The 18,547-nt window shown below is 45.9% G+C and overlaps 1 protein-coding gene across 4 annotated transcripts in view; it reads left to right on the top strand.

The window, feature by feature from the left end:
• Positions 1–18,547, top strand: part of LPCAT4 (lysophosphatidylcholine acyltransferase 4) — a 2,084,283-nt gene that overhangs the window by 1,002,233 nt on the left and 1,063,503 nt on the right. For all 4 annotated transcript variants that reach the window (XM_069633760.1, XM_069633761.1, XM_069633763.1 and 1 more), the window contains exon 9: positions 14,707–14,789. In XM_069633760.1, the coding sequence (XP_069489861.1) occupies positions 14,707–14,789 (83 nt within the window). The remainder of the gene's footprint in view (positions 1–14,706; positions 14,790–18,547) is intronic.

Below are 18,547 nucleotides of genomic sequence, written 5' to 3'. Positions count from 1 at the left end.
AATAAACCCAGAAAATCCAGCAAAGCTGCTGGGGGACTCAATAGGTTAGGAAATTCAGCCTAAACAGAGAATTCTCCCTAACACTCAGCTAGCAGCCATTTTGAGTTGGTCCCATCCAGCGGAACCCCCTAAGCGGAACGACATTGAGCAGCACGCTACTGAGATCCCCCTGGCTCACCTGCCCTTTCTCCCACAGGAGGTGCGTACCTATGGGGGCTCTCTCCTTCCCCCCACAAAAACTGCACTTCGCTCCTGGGATAGAGCCTGTGCACAGAAAGGGTTAGCGCCGGGCCTGGGGCCCCTATTCCCCATAACGCAGAACCCGGTCTTTACTCCTGGGCTCCAACCCAACACATACCTGCTCTGGTCAGGGGACACTCCCCTGAGACTAGGCGAACTATATATAGGCAATTCCCCTTGACTTTTGCCCAATGCAAAGAGAAATTCAATCTTCCAGAAACAGAAAGATTTAGATATATTCAGCTCCGCCACTGGATAACTAACCTAAATGTTAAAAGGGCTGCCATTAGGCCCCCTAGAGGGCTGGAGCGAACGGCTGTGGCGGGCCAACACACTCGCAGGATAGTTACGTGTTATCGCCTCTTAGAAGAGGACTCGGTGGATGAAAAAATGCCCTACATGCTTGCATGGGAGAGGGATTTGGGGGTAGACGTTGCTCAGGAGTCCTGTCAAAGGATTTGGGGCAGAGCTCATAAATCATCTAGGTGCACGACTGTGAGAGAATGTGCCCTTAAAATATGTTTTCGCTGGTATTTTTCCCCGCAGAAGCTACATGCGATAAACCCTGATTACCCCGACACCTGTTGGCATGGCTGGGGGGTGGGGGGGGAACCAGGGCCCTCTATGGTGGCACTGCCCGACTATCCAGTCCTTCTGGCTGGAAATCAGATCAAGGATAAAAGATATCTGTGGAGTTCTTCTTCCCATGGACCCGCTTATAATGCTGTTGGGCAACACTCCAGAGGATGGGTCATATCCGCAGTCAGGTCCTAGAGCGGATCTGATAACCCAGTTGCTTATGGCAGCCCGCCTTACCCGAGCCCGGTTCTGGAAAGGCACAGAAGGCCCCCATATAGCTTACTGGTGGTTGAAGATCTGGGAGATACTTGGCATTTCAGGTTCTCGAGTTTGGGGGCCATTCTTGGAACATGTAGCCGAAAGGGAACATATGTTTTTTCAACAGAAAATGATTAAATACTTGCTGAAACCATGACAAACTCGAACTATGGACTCTGAACATTGCATATGTGGAACTCTGACCTTATGTGGCACTCAGTTCAGCAGAGGCTAAAGCTTTGATCTCATTCACAGGTGTTGTGGGATCTTTTTTTTTTTTAACGTTTTGTTTAATCAGCCTTTCCTTTGTGAGCGTTACACTGAGGAAGTTTTATAGAACAAATGAATTGTAACAATGAAAATGAAATGTCGAAGCGTTGATTATCTGTTATGCTCGCTAATCTACTTCTATGAGATGTTACACAATGAATTTCATGTTCTAACGATGTTTCAATAAAAATATTTTGACAAAAAAAAATGACAGCCCACGTAGGTGTGTAAATTGCTTGCTTTCAAAGTGCTTTTGTACCGACAAAGTCGGAGAAAAACAGTCTACCGCTCTGCTGCTTCATATCCTTAGCTGCATGACTTCAGTGCTTTACTCTGGTAAATAAGGGCCACTTTCAGACTATGCCATTTATTAATTTTTAAATGCCTGCATAGAAGAAAAATAACATTTTACCATGTGGACATTTTTGTGGCAATCTGATGTTTGCCATAGCCAAATGTCACAGATGGCCTCAATAATTATCAGAAACTGGGAGACCGTTCAATGGATTTTATTCTTAAACCAATTGAAATATGCAGATTGTTTGGTCTGAATATGAGCAGATTGTTCAAGGTATGTATTAATACATATATTGCACCTGGGAGGTGGAATACACTAATGGGCGTTCCTCTCTCTTCCGAGGTGTTCCCTACTAGCCCAGGCATCCCTAATGCCCAGGTTTCCCCACTAGCGATCGCGAACACCTACTATCTTATACTAGCTTAGATGCGGACATAAAGACAAATGCATTATCTGACTATCTCCCGCCAGGGTTCTTCTAAATGTACGTATCCCCAGTGTATTCAACAGAGGTTATGATTTATGGTTTGTGTGCCAATTTCAGACACCCTGGTTTTTTCTCACACTCGCCTGCTCCCATCATCCCTCTCCCTTGGTCTTCTCCCTTCTTCCTTTCTCCTTCTTTCTCCTCTCTCGTCCTATCATTTTCTCCCCTTCCGCCCTATCCCCTCTCCCTATTGTTTCCCTCTGGTCTTCACACACATTTTCTCTCCTTCTCCTCTCACCTCTAATTCTTAACATTTACTGTGCCTCTCTCCTACCTACACCCCCTCTTCTCACCTCTCACTATGCCCCTCTTCTTTCTACAACTTGCACCCTAATCAGGGATAAAAGTGCCCTGCCCAATACTCACTGTCACTATTGTTCCATACACCTCACGTCTCTTCTGCACCCTTCTCCTCTCACCCCTTTTAAACCCCTCTTTACCATCCTTTCTCTCGCTCTGTACCCCCTCTCTACCTCGTACTCTCGCTCCCTTTCTCCTATCGCCCACTCTTCCCTCATTATCTGCGCTCACCTTTACACTCACTCACTGCTTCACTTACACAAACTGATACCACTCTCCCTTACAAATAGCTTGCTCCAATTTTGCCAGCAACTCCTTAGCATTCCATTCCACTCCATACATCGGTCCATCCTCCGCCTGTTCTCTGTCAGCCAGCACACCACCTGACCTCAGCCCTGTAACTCACATTCTGCCTTTCACCTGCTTCTAACCCCCAACCACACTTTCCATTGGCTCCAGCGCTCATCTAACTCTAATGGCCAATCTGTGCCTGTATTTTCCTCTTGGGCTGGATTAAACCCAGGAAAGGTTATGAAAAAAACATGTTAGCCCTGCCTCCTTCTCCAACATGGTTTTGGAAACTGTATGTAACTATTAATATTAGGCTATTTATTCAGTTCAGATCTAGCCTCAGGAAGCAATGGAACACTTTGCAAGTCATAGGGGGAAGGACATGGTGGGAGAAACAGAGATGTGAGGGAGCAGGGAGCCAACAGGGGATGGCAGGTAATTTGGCAGCAATGGATCTACAAGCAACCAGGTGAGGAAATGCAGCAGAGCAGTCGGTCTCTGGTTAGGTGGAGAGTGGAGGGTGTGGGGACCTAGCTTTTGGGGAGGAACCATTCCTTGAAGAGGAGGGTCTTTTGCTCCGTGTTAAAATGTAAAAGTGGGGGTGGAGTCTGATGTTGAGCGGGAGAAGGTTCCAGCATGTGGGGTCATAGACAGATGAGTCCTGCCTTCTGGTTCTTTCCTTCCTGTGCTGGCTGAGTTAGTCTGCACATGTTCTGCTGCTGAATCATAGGCCTCCAGAGATGTTATTTTTCCTTGAGGCAGCTTGTGACAGACTCCTTGTGGATGATGCAGTAGGATTCGAAGAGAATGCGTCGTTGCAGCTGAAGCCAGTGCAGTCCGATGTGCTGCAGCATTAGGGCACACCTTAGGGGTGCCAGGATAGTTGCCGGATGGCCTTCCAAAATAGCATTGCCACCATTCAGGTGGGAGAGGATCAAGGCTTGGAGAGCAGATCTGATGTTTTATGGCATGATTTTCAACAGACGAGAAAGTTGGTACCAAGCCGTTTGGGGTCTTCCTTGCTATGTGCTGCTTGTAGGAAAGCTATCTGTGAAGGAATCCAAGAGACTGGCACCAATGGCCAGCTGGAGTGTGAAGCCCTCAAGGTTCATAGCAGATAGCCTGGATGTCATGTTTTTCAGTGTTGTTGGTCAGCAGTAGGAATTTGCTCTTTGAGCGGTTGAGCTTCCGGGTAAACACTGGACATCAGGAATGGACCAATGTAAGGCACGTCTTGAGCCTGTTCATGTGTTGGATGGAGGAGATGTTGAGGTTGAGCTTGGTGTCCTTTGCATATTTGTGGATGCTGTGTTTAGCCAGACGGGTTCTGACCTTTCAGGACTCCAAAGGTGATGGGTAGTGTTGGTGATCTGGAGGAATTCATTTAGTCAAATCTGTGGTGGTTAGCAAGGTAGGATTTGAACCAACTGAGGACGATCTCACTGATCCCCCCCCCCCCCCATGCAGCAATGTAGAGCGTCATTGAGTGTTTAGTGGTCTATTGCTTTGAATGCTGCTGAGAGGTCAAGGAGACAAGGATAGCCATCATCAAAGATTTTCAGCGCATTCTAGATCATCTTGATGGTGGCTGTTTCTGTGCTGTATCTGGGTCTGAAGCACGATTGGTGTAAATATTGCAGGATGTTGTTGGCTTTTCTGTGTTGGAGGAGTTGCATGGCTACTGCTTTTTCAAGGCTCTTTCCTAGGAGGGAAGGTGGGTGATGGGGCGGTAGTTGCTGAGGTTGTCTGGGTCCAGTGTTGGTTTCTTTAGAAGCAAGAGGATTTGTCCAGCCTTGAGAGTTGAGGCGAAGGTTCCTTGAGTAAGGAATCTGTTAATGATTGTCCGATAACGGAGGAGTGTTTCAGTTGCAAGTTCCTTGAGTACATAGGCAGGGAGGATGTTGTCTGCATACATTGTGGCCTTGGGGGATGCTAGAGTGGCAGCAAAGTCTTCCATAGTGAGTGTCTTGAAAGTTGTCCAGGTAGTTGTGGTTTTGCAAAATGGTATGAGATTAGTGTGCTGTCAGTTGTGGCATAGGTGTCTGTGTTAGTGGATCATGCTGATCTTTTTGATGAAGGAGTTGGTGGCGGTGGACATTTCAGAGGGTGAGTTGTGTAGAGGGTTAATGCCATGCTGGATGGTATTGAAGAGGGCTATGCTTTCATTTTTGGCCTTAGCTATTGTGTTTTGGTAGTAGTTGGCCTTGGCAGTGGTGATTAGTCTCCTGCATGTAGCACTGGGTTCCTTTAGCACAGTGGAGTCCGATGTGGTGCAGGATTTTCAACAAGTCTTTCCTTGGTTTCTTTTGTTGAAGTAGAATTTAGTGTACAAGGGTGTAAAATGTTTAGGCCTGATGGTTCATTGTTTCACTGGGCGTTGTGGTTGGTTAGTGTGGTGTTGAGTTCTTAGAGAAGCAATTTGCAGTGCGTGTTTATCTGAGGTATATTGGCCCATGTGATGTTGGCAAGGTTTTCTGTGAGAGCTTCCACTGGGAAGTTCTTGAATGATCTTCTGGCTTCATTGCTTGATTTCCCATGGTTGTGCTTGACTGGGGTGGTGTGACTAATGTCAAAGTGTATTGCCAGATGATGGTCTGACCAGTCAATCGGGATAGGAGAGCTGTGATGGAGGATGCACAGCGAAGTGATGAGGAGGTTGAGGAGATTACCTTTCCTGTGAGTTCGTCTTCCATGTGCTTTGTGAGGTTTTGAGTAGGCTGTGGAGATCATCCTTCATTGGGTGGTTTACTGGGTTGCCATGGATGTTGAAGTCACTGAAGATAATGTTAGCATGCATAAGACATGGTGTTGACCATGGTGTCTGTGAAGTCTTCGGTGGAGGCATTGTGTTTAGCTGGGAGAGTCTGAGGATGAGCTAGAAAGTGACTGTGTCCATTGGGTAGAGCGAGAAGTGGCAGGAAAGGTTTTCAAAAGAGCAGATTGTGGCGACGTCCCGTTGGATGCATGGACATTATGCCTTATGAATGATGGCGAGGCCCTTGCCCATCTTGTTTGGACGGTCTCGTTGTAAAATGCTGTAGCCATTTGTTAGTAATCCGACGGCCTTGCACGCGTAGTGTAGCCGAAGAAGTCCTCAAGGCAATACGTCTCATGTGCGAAGATGAGAATCCCGGAATTGTCAAAATCCGTACCCGTAAACAGTGTGGAGTACCTGTAGAACAAGTGGCACGATTACCACCAAAAAAGAACAAAGTCTCCTTAATATATATATCAGGGAGTGGTGGACTGATCTGTACTTGGGAGGTGGATGCAGAGACACAATCAAAGAATACAGAACCCCAAATAGTCTCCTACAATGCAAGAATCGCACCGTGAATTGACAAGAAGGACAGGAAAAATAAGAGCACAACGGTTGGGTCCCTAACTGAAGGAGCAGAAAAGAATTTACCACTGTCCTAGTGATGTAGGCCAGGCACCTCTGGTCCACCGTAGAATCAATACCAGGAAGGAGTCCAAGCGGAAACTAAACGTGGCCAGTCTCTCGTTCATGCAGACACAGAGACCGACGGCACGAGGACGCCTAGCCCTAAGGTGATGAGTCTCTAGTGCCCACAAGACCACCAGACACGACGACACGAGGACACCTAAACAACGTGAGGATTCAGTTGGTAGACCAGAAGCATAGAGTGGAGGAGGCTTTTGGGTTTGTGATTAATAGAAGAATCGCCCACAAGGTCACCAGGTCAACAGTGAAAAGTAGCGTTCCACTCCGGATTTCGTTGGGCAGCATGTTCCAGTAATGCCCACGTGCTCCAAGGCACAGTACTGCAGATGGTAGTTTGTGGATGAGGTGAGAAAACAAACGTCTGCAAACAAGGGAGCATCACAACAGAAGAGGACAGGACTATAGTCGTAAAAGGAGGAGGAGCGAAGGTTTGGCAACTTGCGGGCAATATCCAGATACAAAGACAGTAAGTAAAGAATGGTCCGTAAAATAAGCCAGAAGTCGATTATCCAAGCGGGCAAACACCAAATCAGAAAAAGGGTCGGGCAGAGCAGAATCCTAAACGGCAAACCGACGTCCAAAATACCAGAATGCTAATCAAGACAATGAAGCAACAACTCAAATTCGGGAGCGCCGCAGCACAGTTCCGGGATCCCTTAAGCGTCTGTGATCACGTGACGGACCATAACGCCATGCATGAAAGGAACATTGTGATGACCCAGTCACCATGGCAACCTACAATGTTCCAAAACATGTCATGGCAGTCAGAAAAAGGCGCTGAGCCAGCGCCGTGATCCAGAGGGGGGAAGATGGTTTGGCAAACAAAGTACGTGCCTTTCTGATGTTTCTACTGACATAATTAGAAGTGTCAGCTGTTACCAACTTAGTATTGACACGACGTTTCCTAACACAATTGGGGATGAACATATCTAGGGTGTGGGTGTAGGTGGATGTCATTCAGGTCTTGATAATGCAGATAGTGACCAAGTTGTGTGGTGATGAAGTCAGTGATGTGTGCTGCATTGTTGATTGCTCAGCGTACATTGGCAAGCATTAGTTTGCTTGTAGTGGTGAACTATGGAGTGTATGATGATGCTGATGAGTTTACTGCAATGCAGTGTATGTTGTTGCTGGTGAGTGGTGTGGTTAAGGATGAGTCATGGGGATGGGCTGCTGGTAGAGAGGGATGAAATATGTATTTGAGGGAACTTGCATGATGTTGGGGGGGGGGGGTCAGAAGTGCTGTGCCTAGATCATTCTGGTCCAAACAGGAATTTCCCTTTTCTTCATCTTCCGTTCACTCCAGAAGCCGTGTCAAGAGACTCCTTTGATATAACAGATAAAGCCTATAAAGAAAAAGCTCCTATGGGAAACGCCTCACATTTAAAACCATTCCAACGTCTACATTTATCCTTCAGTCCTGCATCCTCTCACACTACTCACCACATCTTTGTCTTGCAGAAAAAGAAGAAATATATTGTGTGCTTTTAAGATTACTTTTAATTATATAAAAAATAGTTAAAAAAGATTTTCTCAATAGATCACAGAACAATCTCACGTCCACTCCAGGTGGATGAATTTGACAAACATGTGCGTGTTGGGGGTTAGTAAGAAAGTGACTAATATATACAAATAATAATAGAAATGTTTCTAAATACAAAACACTTTGCTATGACAGCCTATTTAAAATGTTTGTTACACTTTGGTGACTTCTTGTGGCAAAATGTAACTAGCAACCCTGTGACATGATTTCAATGTCACAAGCTTCATCTGAGACCTGCATTCATGGTCTCAATGCACTGTCTCTAACAAAAAACAGAACAATGTAGACAGACGTGTGTTTCAGCCTCCAATGAGGTGGTTTTGACTCCCCCATCCCACAATTTGTTTGACCTTCATCAGGACGAACAAAATGCTCCCCATGGTGAAAGTGCACTTTATAGCATGGATGGATCCTTATGTTCACAATCTTTTCTTGCAAGAAAACAAACTCCCATCCGTTTCACCACTCAGTGACTCTAAAGAGATTGTTTACATTCAAACGTTAGGAAATAACTTACTTGGGACTTTGAATTGTAATCCCTTTCAAGGGCTGTATATGCGGTTCCAGTCTGTATTATTCATCTTGTTCAGAGTTCGTTATTATGGAACTAATCTAGAAAACAATATATGACACAATTTTAATCTCAGGGGACCTAGGTATAAGTTGCTTTACCTCACCCATCTGGCAGACCGCCTTGAGACACAAACTCTGTCCTGCGTTGCACCTGTCCCCAATGTCAGATACAGTCTAATCCATTATCAATAAATTCAAGGAAAAGTCAATGGTGTTCTGTCATTCACATGTACCTACCTGGTCTGTAACTGCCTGCCTGCTTCCACTGTTTCTGGGAACTGGGTCTGAAGTTGTCTGTTTCTCCACTTCAGCTGCTGGCACAAAATTCCAACTAGCCTTTTTAGCAGTTTTGGAAGAAAAAAGGTAGCATGCAAAATGAGGATGCAGTGTGTCCACTCCTTCTGCAACCATCTTTTCCTGTTAAAGTTCTTAGACTGAAGACGTATCATTTTTGTAATGGGCTTACCTGATTGTTTGAATTATACGGCCTCACTGGCAAACCCACTATCCCTCAGTGTGGAATCGCAGTGTAATTGCTCTGCCTCCCTTTTATACTGAGCGTAGCGCTGGGGCTGCGTACCTGTTCGCCCGGGCTCTTGCTTTGACGTTGAAGCCAGATTGTCAAAGGTGGAGTCGAGATAGCGATGTAGAGCAGGGAACCAACTCCCTCCTCTGATCTGGAAATAGGGGTCAGTGGTGAGTCAGCTCCCAACTGCCCAGGGACGAAGCTTCCCGGATTTTCGTGATGTTGGGACAGTGCAAGCACTGACCGGGGAGGCCACAGTGAATCCGATGGTATAGCAGGTTGAAGGTCACTAGGTGGAACCGGAGCAAACAATGTATAAAGCCAAGAAGGGCTCCACAGGTAACAATGCAGATGATGAAAAAGGCAAGGTAATTGTCCAGGTAGATTGGCAACAAGGAATCCAGACCAGGAAGTAGGGAATATCCCAGAGCAAGTAATGAAGGCCAGGCAGAGAGAAAGTACTAGAACCCCAGTAAGGAGTATGGCCAGGAAGAAAAATGTAGGCAGAGAGGAAAGAGGACAGGATGGAGACTGGCCAAAGAAGGAGGGTACCTGGAGGTGACAGGTAAGGCAGGGACAAGACGGGGCAAAAGGACAGGGAACCAAGGAGGACAGGCCAAGGCAGGGCCAAGCAGATTAGGCAAAACCTAAAGGCAAGGAGTATGGAGGTTGCAAAAGAGACTTGCCGATAACCACTTTGAGACGCATTGAAGAAAGCGTCTTTGGTCCTAAAATAGGGCTGCAGGATTAAAGCGAGACTTGGGTAGCAAGTAGAAGCAACCGCGTTGCTTTCAGGACTGCATGTGCAGAACGCCGAACATGGGTGCCCCCGCGCAGAGATGGGACAACGGCGGTGGCCAGAGCAATGGGACCCCGAAAGGTACCAGCATGGAGAAACCGCCAACATGAATACCGGTGCCGGGACGGAACCCCGCGAGCCCCCAGATGCTGCACCAGAGGACAGGTAAGTGGCATGACACTCCCTCCAGCGCGTCTCAAAGTGAGTTTTTATGGTCTCCGTTATGCGCATGATGCTCGCGGGTTGCCAAGGTAACCACTTCTAACACCAGTGTCATTTGCGCGACACCCGCTCTCAGAAGATCCACTGTGCATATGTGAAAGGCATCAGACTCCTCCTTTGAAATTGCACTGCCTCTGCAATAAAAACTAATTCAAATCAGTATGCATCAGGCTCCATTCTGTAAGCGTGTTTCTCGTGTATTCATTGCCTAGGTGGCCGCTGTTGTCTGGAATACAAGCTGCCTCAGGGAGAGTCAACAAAAATGTTCTCATTCCTTGGTGATCGGTCTCCAGCAGGGTCACGACTCCTCAGGAGAGTGTAAAAAAGTTGCACAAAAAAACCTTTTTGTAGTACACTGGTTTCAGGTATGGTTAAATTGTGCTGAGATAAATTGAAAATGGTTGGTACCACAAGGCTGGTTGTACTCCTTGTTGCCTCTCCCACTGCCTTGTTTGCATCCTGGGGTATTATTGTTTGTCCCACCTCCGTTTGATTCTGCCTCTCCTTCCTCGCCCTTGAAAAAAATGGTGGTTGTGGTAGTCCAGGAAAAACCAGATGTGGAGGCAATAGCTCCATGATCTCCATTGTCTTGATCGCTCCCACTTGTGCCCGCTCTTGTATCTAAAAGGTGACAAAACCTCTACCTCTCGAAGTTTGTCCTCAAGCTCACTTGTGCACGGGGGGGAGCAGGAGTGCTCCGGGGTCAGAAAGGTTGAAATACCACAGACCAGACTGGGGTCTGGCCCGATACAGAATATGCACAACATGTGTGAAATTAACCTGAATGATATGAGCTTGCCAACTATTATAAATTGTAGAGTAACCAAGATTGGGTTGATTTTCTGCAAATATGATAGATGTAATGTTCTATCCCACAATTGAGCTTTCATCCGCTCAAGTAACCGGTGAACTTTTTTAGACTCTCCCTGAGGAGTCATGACCAAGCTGGAGAACGGTCACCCAGGTAATCTGTAGCCACCTCAAGGAGTGAACCTCTTTATTGACTCTCCTTAGGGCAGCTGGTATTCCAGACTATAGCAGTCACCTAGGCAACGAATACACAAGAATCACTTACAGAATTGTCCCAGATATATACTGATTTTTATTAGTTTCTGTTGCACAGGCGGTGCAATTGCAAAAGCAGAGTCACACGCCATTCACATATGCACAATGGCTCTTTTGAGAGCGGGTGTAGAGCAATTGACACTGGTGTTAGAAGTGGTTACCTTGACAACCCGCGAGCATCATGCGTGCAACGTAGACCATAGAAACTTATTTCACAATTCGCCGGAAGGGAGGCAGACAGATTACGCTGCAATTCCACACTGAGGGATAGCGGGTTTGCCAGTGAGGCCGAATAATTCAAATGATCAGGTAAGCCCATTAGAAAAATGATACGTCGTCAGTCTAAGAACGTTAACAGGAAAAGATAGTTGCAGGAGTGGACACACCGCAGCCTCATTTTGCATACTACCATTTTTCATCAAACACAGCTAAAAAGGCTAGCTGGAATTTATGCCGGCAGCTGAAGTGGAGAAACTTGGACAACTTCATACCCAGAACAGCGGGAGCAGGCAGGCAGTAAAGACCAGGTAGGTACATGTGAATATAAGAACACCAGTGACTTTTCCTTGCATTTATTAATAATGGATTAGACTGTATTTGACAACAGGGACAGGTGCATATGCCAACAAAGAAAAAGTTGTCACGTTTCCCATTGTACAGGTTGTTAAAGTCCCTCCTAACATTAGTGGGAGCATAAACTTGTTCCTACCTTGTCCCTGTTTGAATCTTCACTAAGTATTTGACAAGGGGACTACTGAGGAACTCGCAGCGTTTCTCTGCGTTGGTCAAGGTCTATGTCTGCTTCTGCAGTTTGTACCACGCCTCTATTAATTCAGGCTCTGAATGTACCAAACTGGAGACAAATGACCATATACAACCAAGTATATTGCAAAAATATTTTTTTTTGTTACAAGTGTGTGGTGTAATAACGACAAGTTCACAGTGACACATATATACGGTGTGCAACAAGAATCAAACAAAATATAACCCTGTTTCACTTTACATTCTCAGTGCCAAAATTTAGTACAAAAAACCATAAGTTCAGCTTCAATGGTTCCTAAAAACATATATTCCTCATGACATACGGTCAAACTAAACAATTATAGAGCATGTCCGGGATACCATATGTGTTTTGGTGGACAGTTTCCTCTAGGATTAGTCATTTGAGAGGGCTTTTATTGACAGGTCTCTCAACTCAAATGTTTAGGTTGACTTTTTAAGGTCTAGGTCTTTGGACTTCAGGGATATCTCGAAATTTAGCCAGTCAGGGACAGGTGCAACGCAGGACAAATTTTAAAAATTTTAAAATAAAAATATAATCACGAGAAAGACAGAAATTGTTGGTGAGAACATACCACTAACTCCAGCAGCCTTTAAGTGTTTGTTTCTGTATGTCTATTCTTATAGATACAACGGAGTAAGGCACGACTGGTTTGAGAATATCTCAGAAGAGTTTGTGTGTCTGGGCTGTCTGCCAGATGGGCGAGGTAAAGCAACTTATACCTAGGTCCCCTGTGATTAAAATCAATTAAGGTGACATGTATACCCATTGTTATATTTTTTCCTAGATTAGTTCCATAATAAGGAACTCTGAACGAGATGAACAGTACAGACTGAAACAGCATATACAGGCCTTGAAAGGGATTACAATTCAGAGTCCCAAGTAAGTTAGTTCCTATAGTTTGAATATAAACAGAATCTCTTTAGTCACTGGGTGGTGAAACTGATGGGAGTTGGTTTTCTTGCAGGAAAGGATTGTGAGCATAAGGATCCATCCTTGCAATAACGTGCAGTTTCACCATGGGGAGCCTTTTGTTGTTTGTCCTGATGAAGGGCTAATCAAATTGTGGGGTGGGGGAGTCAAAACTACCTCATTAGAGGCGGAAATACACATCTGTCGACATTGATCTGTTTTTTATTAGATACAGTGCATTGAGGCCATGAATGAAGGTCTGAGACGAAGCTTGTGATATTGAAATCATGTCACAGGGTTGCTAGTTACATTTGGCCATAGGAAGTCACCAAAGTGTAATCTAACAATTTAAAATGGCAGCAGGAAGAGCTTAAATCAGGCTATTAGTCCAGATACCTGGCTTTTTCATAGAAAAGTGTTTTGCATATAGAAGCATTTCTAAGTTTATTTGCATATATCAGTCACTTTCTTACTAACCATCAACACGTACATTTTTGTAAAATGTATCCAACTGGAGTGGACATGAGATGTTCTGTGACCTAGTGAGACAATCATTTTGTAACAATTTTTTGATATAGTTAAAACCAATCTTAAAAGCACTGAACATATTTCTTTTTCTCCAAGACAAGACGTGGTGAGTAGTGTGAAAGGATGCAGGACTGAAGGATAAATCTAGACGTTGGAATTGTTTTAAATTTGAGGTGTCGCCCATAGGAGTTTTTTATGTATAGACATTTTCATCCCGGTAGAGGGTCTCCCGGTCCCCACCTGTTGCAAACAGTTAAGAAAGGAGGAGGGTGGGCTAAGCTGGTGGGTGAGGCATAGGTCACGTGACCTAGATTCAATTGCACAAGCTCACCAACTGCAAAAGAAGATGCTGAAAGACTGTTTAAGTAGGGGAAAGGGTGGCAAAAGAAGAAGGCACCAAAAGATTAGCAGTGTTTGACAGGTAGGTGGGGCTTACACTACGTGATGTATATATACTTGCACTCGCTCACCAACTGAGATGGTGGTTCTGTGTTTTCCTTAGCATGGTAATTTAGCATTAGTTGGTCTTGGAAGCAGTTTCCAGGTTGCTGCAGTGAGTTGTAAGCTTTTCAGAAAATGTGTGGGCAGTGTGTACATGATACTGATTTAAAATCCATTTGAGTTGCTGCGTTTTGGATTTCCTGTTCGGTGCGTCCAGTGTGGGTTTTCTTGGCTGCTCCCAGTGGAATTCTGGGAGTCGTGGTTCTAAAAGAATTAAAGAAAACACTTGCTATAAAAAGTGCTGGAAGGCATTTTATGACAGATGGTGGCACCATTTGCCACATGCATGGCACAAAAGGGGGGGGGTTCAGAGATTGGAGCTCCCCATCCACCCCCTTCCACCCTTGACAGGGTCATGTCCTGGACTCCGTCACCCATACTGTTTTGAATGATGGGAATACGTGCTTCGTCATGTTCAAGTAAATTGGCTCCGTATATCTTGTGAATGCAACATTCTTTAATTCTTAAGGAAGTCATTTACAAGTGTGTTATAGTACAGTAAATGTAGATGAATCTATCATAACGTACGTGCAAGTTTTTAAACTCCCATAACTCAACTATTTTCCAAATTGCGTACGTTTTTGCTCTGTGTAATTTATCGAGATACATTTTCTCCAGTGTGTTCTTCTGTCTTAAAATACTTATTTCGTTTTTTATATATTTTGAATGTATTAGGCAATCTTTCGGATGGTAGTGTATACATAATGCAAAAGAGAGAGAATATTTCACATACATCAGGTAAAATAAAAAGGAAGCTAGCATGGTTTTGTCCATAGAAAGTCCCTGCGTATCTCGTTGTTACCATTAAGGATGCAGTGAAGTACATGCATACCGTGCTCATATTTATCAGGTGCTATATGTTGCCTGCTCAGTAGCACATGTGACAGTAGGCTTCTCATTTTTGGGGCTGCTCTTGATGCCTTTGCTCTTCACCTCAACCACTCATGTCACTTTAAGAATGGCTGCCAATTGTTGAACAACATTCTACGCCCTCAATCTCTGCCAAACAAGACTTCCCAATGTTATAGTTTGACTCCTCTGAAATAATTGTTTTTTCTTTACACCAGTTTCTGCCTGTTTACCAGCCAACTCCAGAAGAGCAGAAGGACCCAATGCTGTATGCAAGCAACATCCAGATGCTAATGGCCAAGTGAGTGCCCTCTCCACTGTATGTGCGCCCCTTCCTCTCAACAGCAGGTAGGATGTTCTCCTGAAGAAGAGGGGGCAGTGTTGTCAACTTGTGTACTGCAGCCATGCTGCCTGCATACATCGGCAACCAGACAAGAAAAGTGGCTGGTTACTTCAGCACATTTGTTTTTCTGTGTCCATCCGAGGGATCGGAATAAGGATTTGATTAGCTGGAGCTAAAAGCAGCTCCTGGGTATCTCACATCACCTAGTTAGCAGGAGCTACCTCTGGGGGATCCTGAAGCTATTATATAGCGTGACATAAATGTAACTCCCTTACGAGATGCAAAGTGTAACTTTTTATCTATCAGTTTCGCGCCTTGAAACACCTGTGTATAGGCGCGTTACAAATGCCATATCATATATATATCATATATGGCCCATAGTTCTTGAAATGTCTTCTAGATGTGTCCTAATGCTCCTTTTTTTATATTCCTAAAAATAATTTCAGAGGTATGGTTGTATGGTGCCAGTTGGCGTGGGAAGCCAAATCTAGCTCCTGGTAGCTGTTGTTGCCATGCCAACTAGGCTCTGCTATGCTATAAGCAAAAGATGAATATCTCCCAGCAATTTCGCACCCTACAATCCAGCTAGCTAGATGAGTTGAAGAAGGTAATGCTTATGTATGCAGGAAAGTCTTGCGAGACAAGCAATTAAAATCAGTAGTACATTAATAAACTAGATGCGCCTTCAAAATACAGAACTAATAGGGTAAAAGCTTCATAAAATTAAATTTGTCAAAACCTCAAATTTTGATCCAAGGCTGCACATTCTCTGTGCTAAGAACCACTTTGTTTTCCTTCCTTCTTAGAAAACCTCATCACCCCACTACACAAGACGGAAATTGTGGACTATTGTTAGACCAAATCCCCCTGATCCTATGCAAACTACATTGTCTTCTTCTGTAGGCCAGGGTACTGTTCAAGACTGCCTGTATCATCTACAAAGCAGTCATGAAGAGAACCTGGCGCCTAAGCTCCTCATATTTGGTGGCCGACCCTCCTCACGCAGCAAATTGACCAACCGGGTCGAATCACAAATCGCCCATAAAGAAATGGGCCGCAAACCATTATTTTCTTGTTAAACACCCACACTCCGGAACTCAATCCCGGTATTGGCTCCGAATGCACCCACGATTCTCTGATTTTACAAATCTTTCAAAGCATGGCTTTTTCAACAACACCTGACCAAAATCCCAATGGACACACATACTGATTCACAGATCGCAACTCACAGTACTGTGCTACTATGAAAAGATAGAAAAGTGGCTTTATAGTACAGCTGGTCTACTCGGCGACTCTTATTGTACCAATTGAGCTAAATAGCTACAGTGTTCCAAAAAGAGGAGGAAAACTTTATAATAGATGGAAAATACTTCAAGATGTGGCGTATTGTCTCATTTCACTGGAGTGACAGTAAGCCAAAACCGTTAATTCATTCGTAAAAAAAAAAAAGAGAATTCCAGGACTCTGCGCAAAATTAGAATTTGTACTGTTTTATTTCATCAAGGTGACCTTTAAGTGATGACACGTGTTTCGGCTCGACTGAGCCTTTCTGAAATCTGGGATAATAATCTGAATCACGACAGTATTAAACTATAAAGTGTCAATTATTCCAGTTAATCCACAAAATAGTATGAACCCAATGTCAAAAATGCCCCAATTGATAACAAATGAAAGCAATTGGAAACCAGAAACAATATTTGTTAAATGTTATTAACCAGCATAACATATGATTAAAAGACAGAGAATAGGGATTGGCGTTGGGGAGGAATGTATAGGGTGTGAGAAAAACATATTCAAAACAAATAAGGGGGATTCCAAAATGGCCGCCGGCACTGTGTAGACGTGCCGTCAGCCTCCTCACGAACTCAAGTTGGTGACGGCGTTCCCACCACCCCGCCAGAACCCCGAAACGAGTGTGTGTAGGGCCCCCACGACTGCAGCAGACTGGGAGCAGGTGGGGGCGAAAAAGATGTGGTGCCCCTAAACAGCCCGGAGCGAGAAGCGGAGGGCGAGGAAAACCCTGCCAGCACACACCGGAGGGAAGACTGAAGGGGAGCCACCTAACCAGCGTAGAAACCGGATCGGCAACAGGCCTTTGGGCGCCGGACCAGGAACAGGCCATCCGGCCGCAAATAGAGCGGCGGACAGACCCGGCATAGAGGAGCGCCGCTGCCCATACCCGCTGTTGTAGCGGGAATCGGCAGGAGACGTGCTCCCTGATGCGAAGAGCGGGGCCGGGAACGTCAGTGCCCGGCTCGTGAGGCACAGCGGGGAGAGCCGCGCGGCCCCCTCCGTGAAGTGCGGGTGGTGCGGACTGCCGAGGGGGCCCCACCCAGCAGTGAGGACTGGAGACACGGCCCCAGAAGACGTGCAGCAAAACTGCCTGTGGAAGGGCTGGAGTGAGGTCTGGCAGCCCCAAAGGGTAGAGGAGCATCAACGCTGATTGCGGCAAAAAGGCGGTGAGTGCGGGGCTCCTGCGAGGCCATCTGGGGATTAGAGCACCTCCATTGCTACGGTGCCACAGAGACACAGCTGGGCAGGAGAAGAGCCAACGAGGGACCAGCCAAGCCACCGCCCCATACACATCCTGGCAGGCAGGCTGAAGGGAGGCTCCCAAAGGTGATTAACTGCATTGATGGGGGAGCAGTGTTAGGTCCCCACTAACCCACCAGGGACATTGGAGGAAAGTGTAACATAGGGAAGATCCGAGGCACCCCTAAAAGGCGTATCCAGCGGACTCCTGCTCAGCCCATAGCCCCGCCAGGACCTTGGCACGAGAGCGGGGGCGACAGAGGAGGACCCGAGGGGGCAGCTTAGGCTGGGCAACAGCAGTGGGTGGCAGCAATCTGCGGGCCCCCTTGCCAGGGCACAACTGACTGGTTGATCCTGGAGGGCCTGGCAAGGAGAGCATAAGCCACGTAACATTCATCCCAGAGGATCACATGGGGAGCAAAGGCCCAGCAGAACCAATATCTGCAACGATGTCTGCGAAACAAAAGGGAAAGGACGGAAAGGTCCCACAAAACTCGGGGGACATGTAACGCTCACCTGATTACCGCAGAGGCGCCGGTCTTGACTGGGTGAATGCCGTATCTTCAAAGGTGATGTGTAACACACGGTTGGCTCTTTGGGCTGGGCCTCTGTGCACTGTATGTCTGACTCGAAGAGTAAGATGTCTGCAGATAGAAAATATGGGATTAATGAACTGGGGTTATTGGGTGCCTCTCTCCTCTTCCCTTTCTCTTCTCCTGTAGAACCCCAAAGGTTAACGCCCTCACCTTAGGTAAGTGAACGCCGAGCTCTCCATCTGCCTCGGGGCAGGGTGCCGTAACCAGTTTCTTCACTGGATAAGGGTGCAGGCCTCTTGACCTCAGAGGACTGCTGTCCGTCGTTAACTGCACGAACGGTAAGTTCTGGGCACTTCAAATGTCTTAAAAGTCTTTTGTAATGATATCTCTTGTTTTGCAGGGTTCCGGCGATGGCGGATGGCGGGCTGATGAGAGTTGAGGATCGAACCCGCGTGAGAAATAGAAGCGCCTGGAAGCACGTAAGTAAGCGCTTGTAGCCTGCTTCACGATGCGCACTAACTGTCCCTTTTATCTTGCAGGTACAAGTTCGGAGCTTTAGAGAAGCTGAAGGGTGCTGGAATACCCACTGGATTCGGCGTGGGAAGGAGTAATGGCACGTGAGTAATAAAGTTGCCCAATGTCTTTAAA

This window comes from Ambystoma mexicanum, chromosome 13, assembly GCF_040938575.1.
Source record: "Ambystoma mexicanum isolate Mex_15411 chromosome 13, UKY_AmexF1_1, whole genome shotgun sequence".
NCBI classification, from domain to species: domain Eukaryota; kingdom Metazoa; phylum Chordata; class Amphibia; order Caudata; family Ambystomatidae; genus Ambystoma; species Ambystoma mexicanum.
Note: the sequence above shows the minus strand (reverse complement) of the source record. Positions and strands in the feature narration are given on the sequence as shown.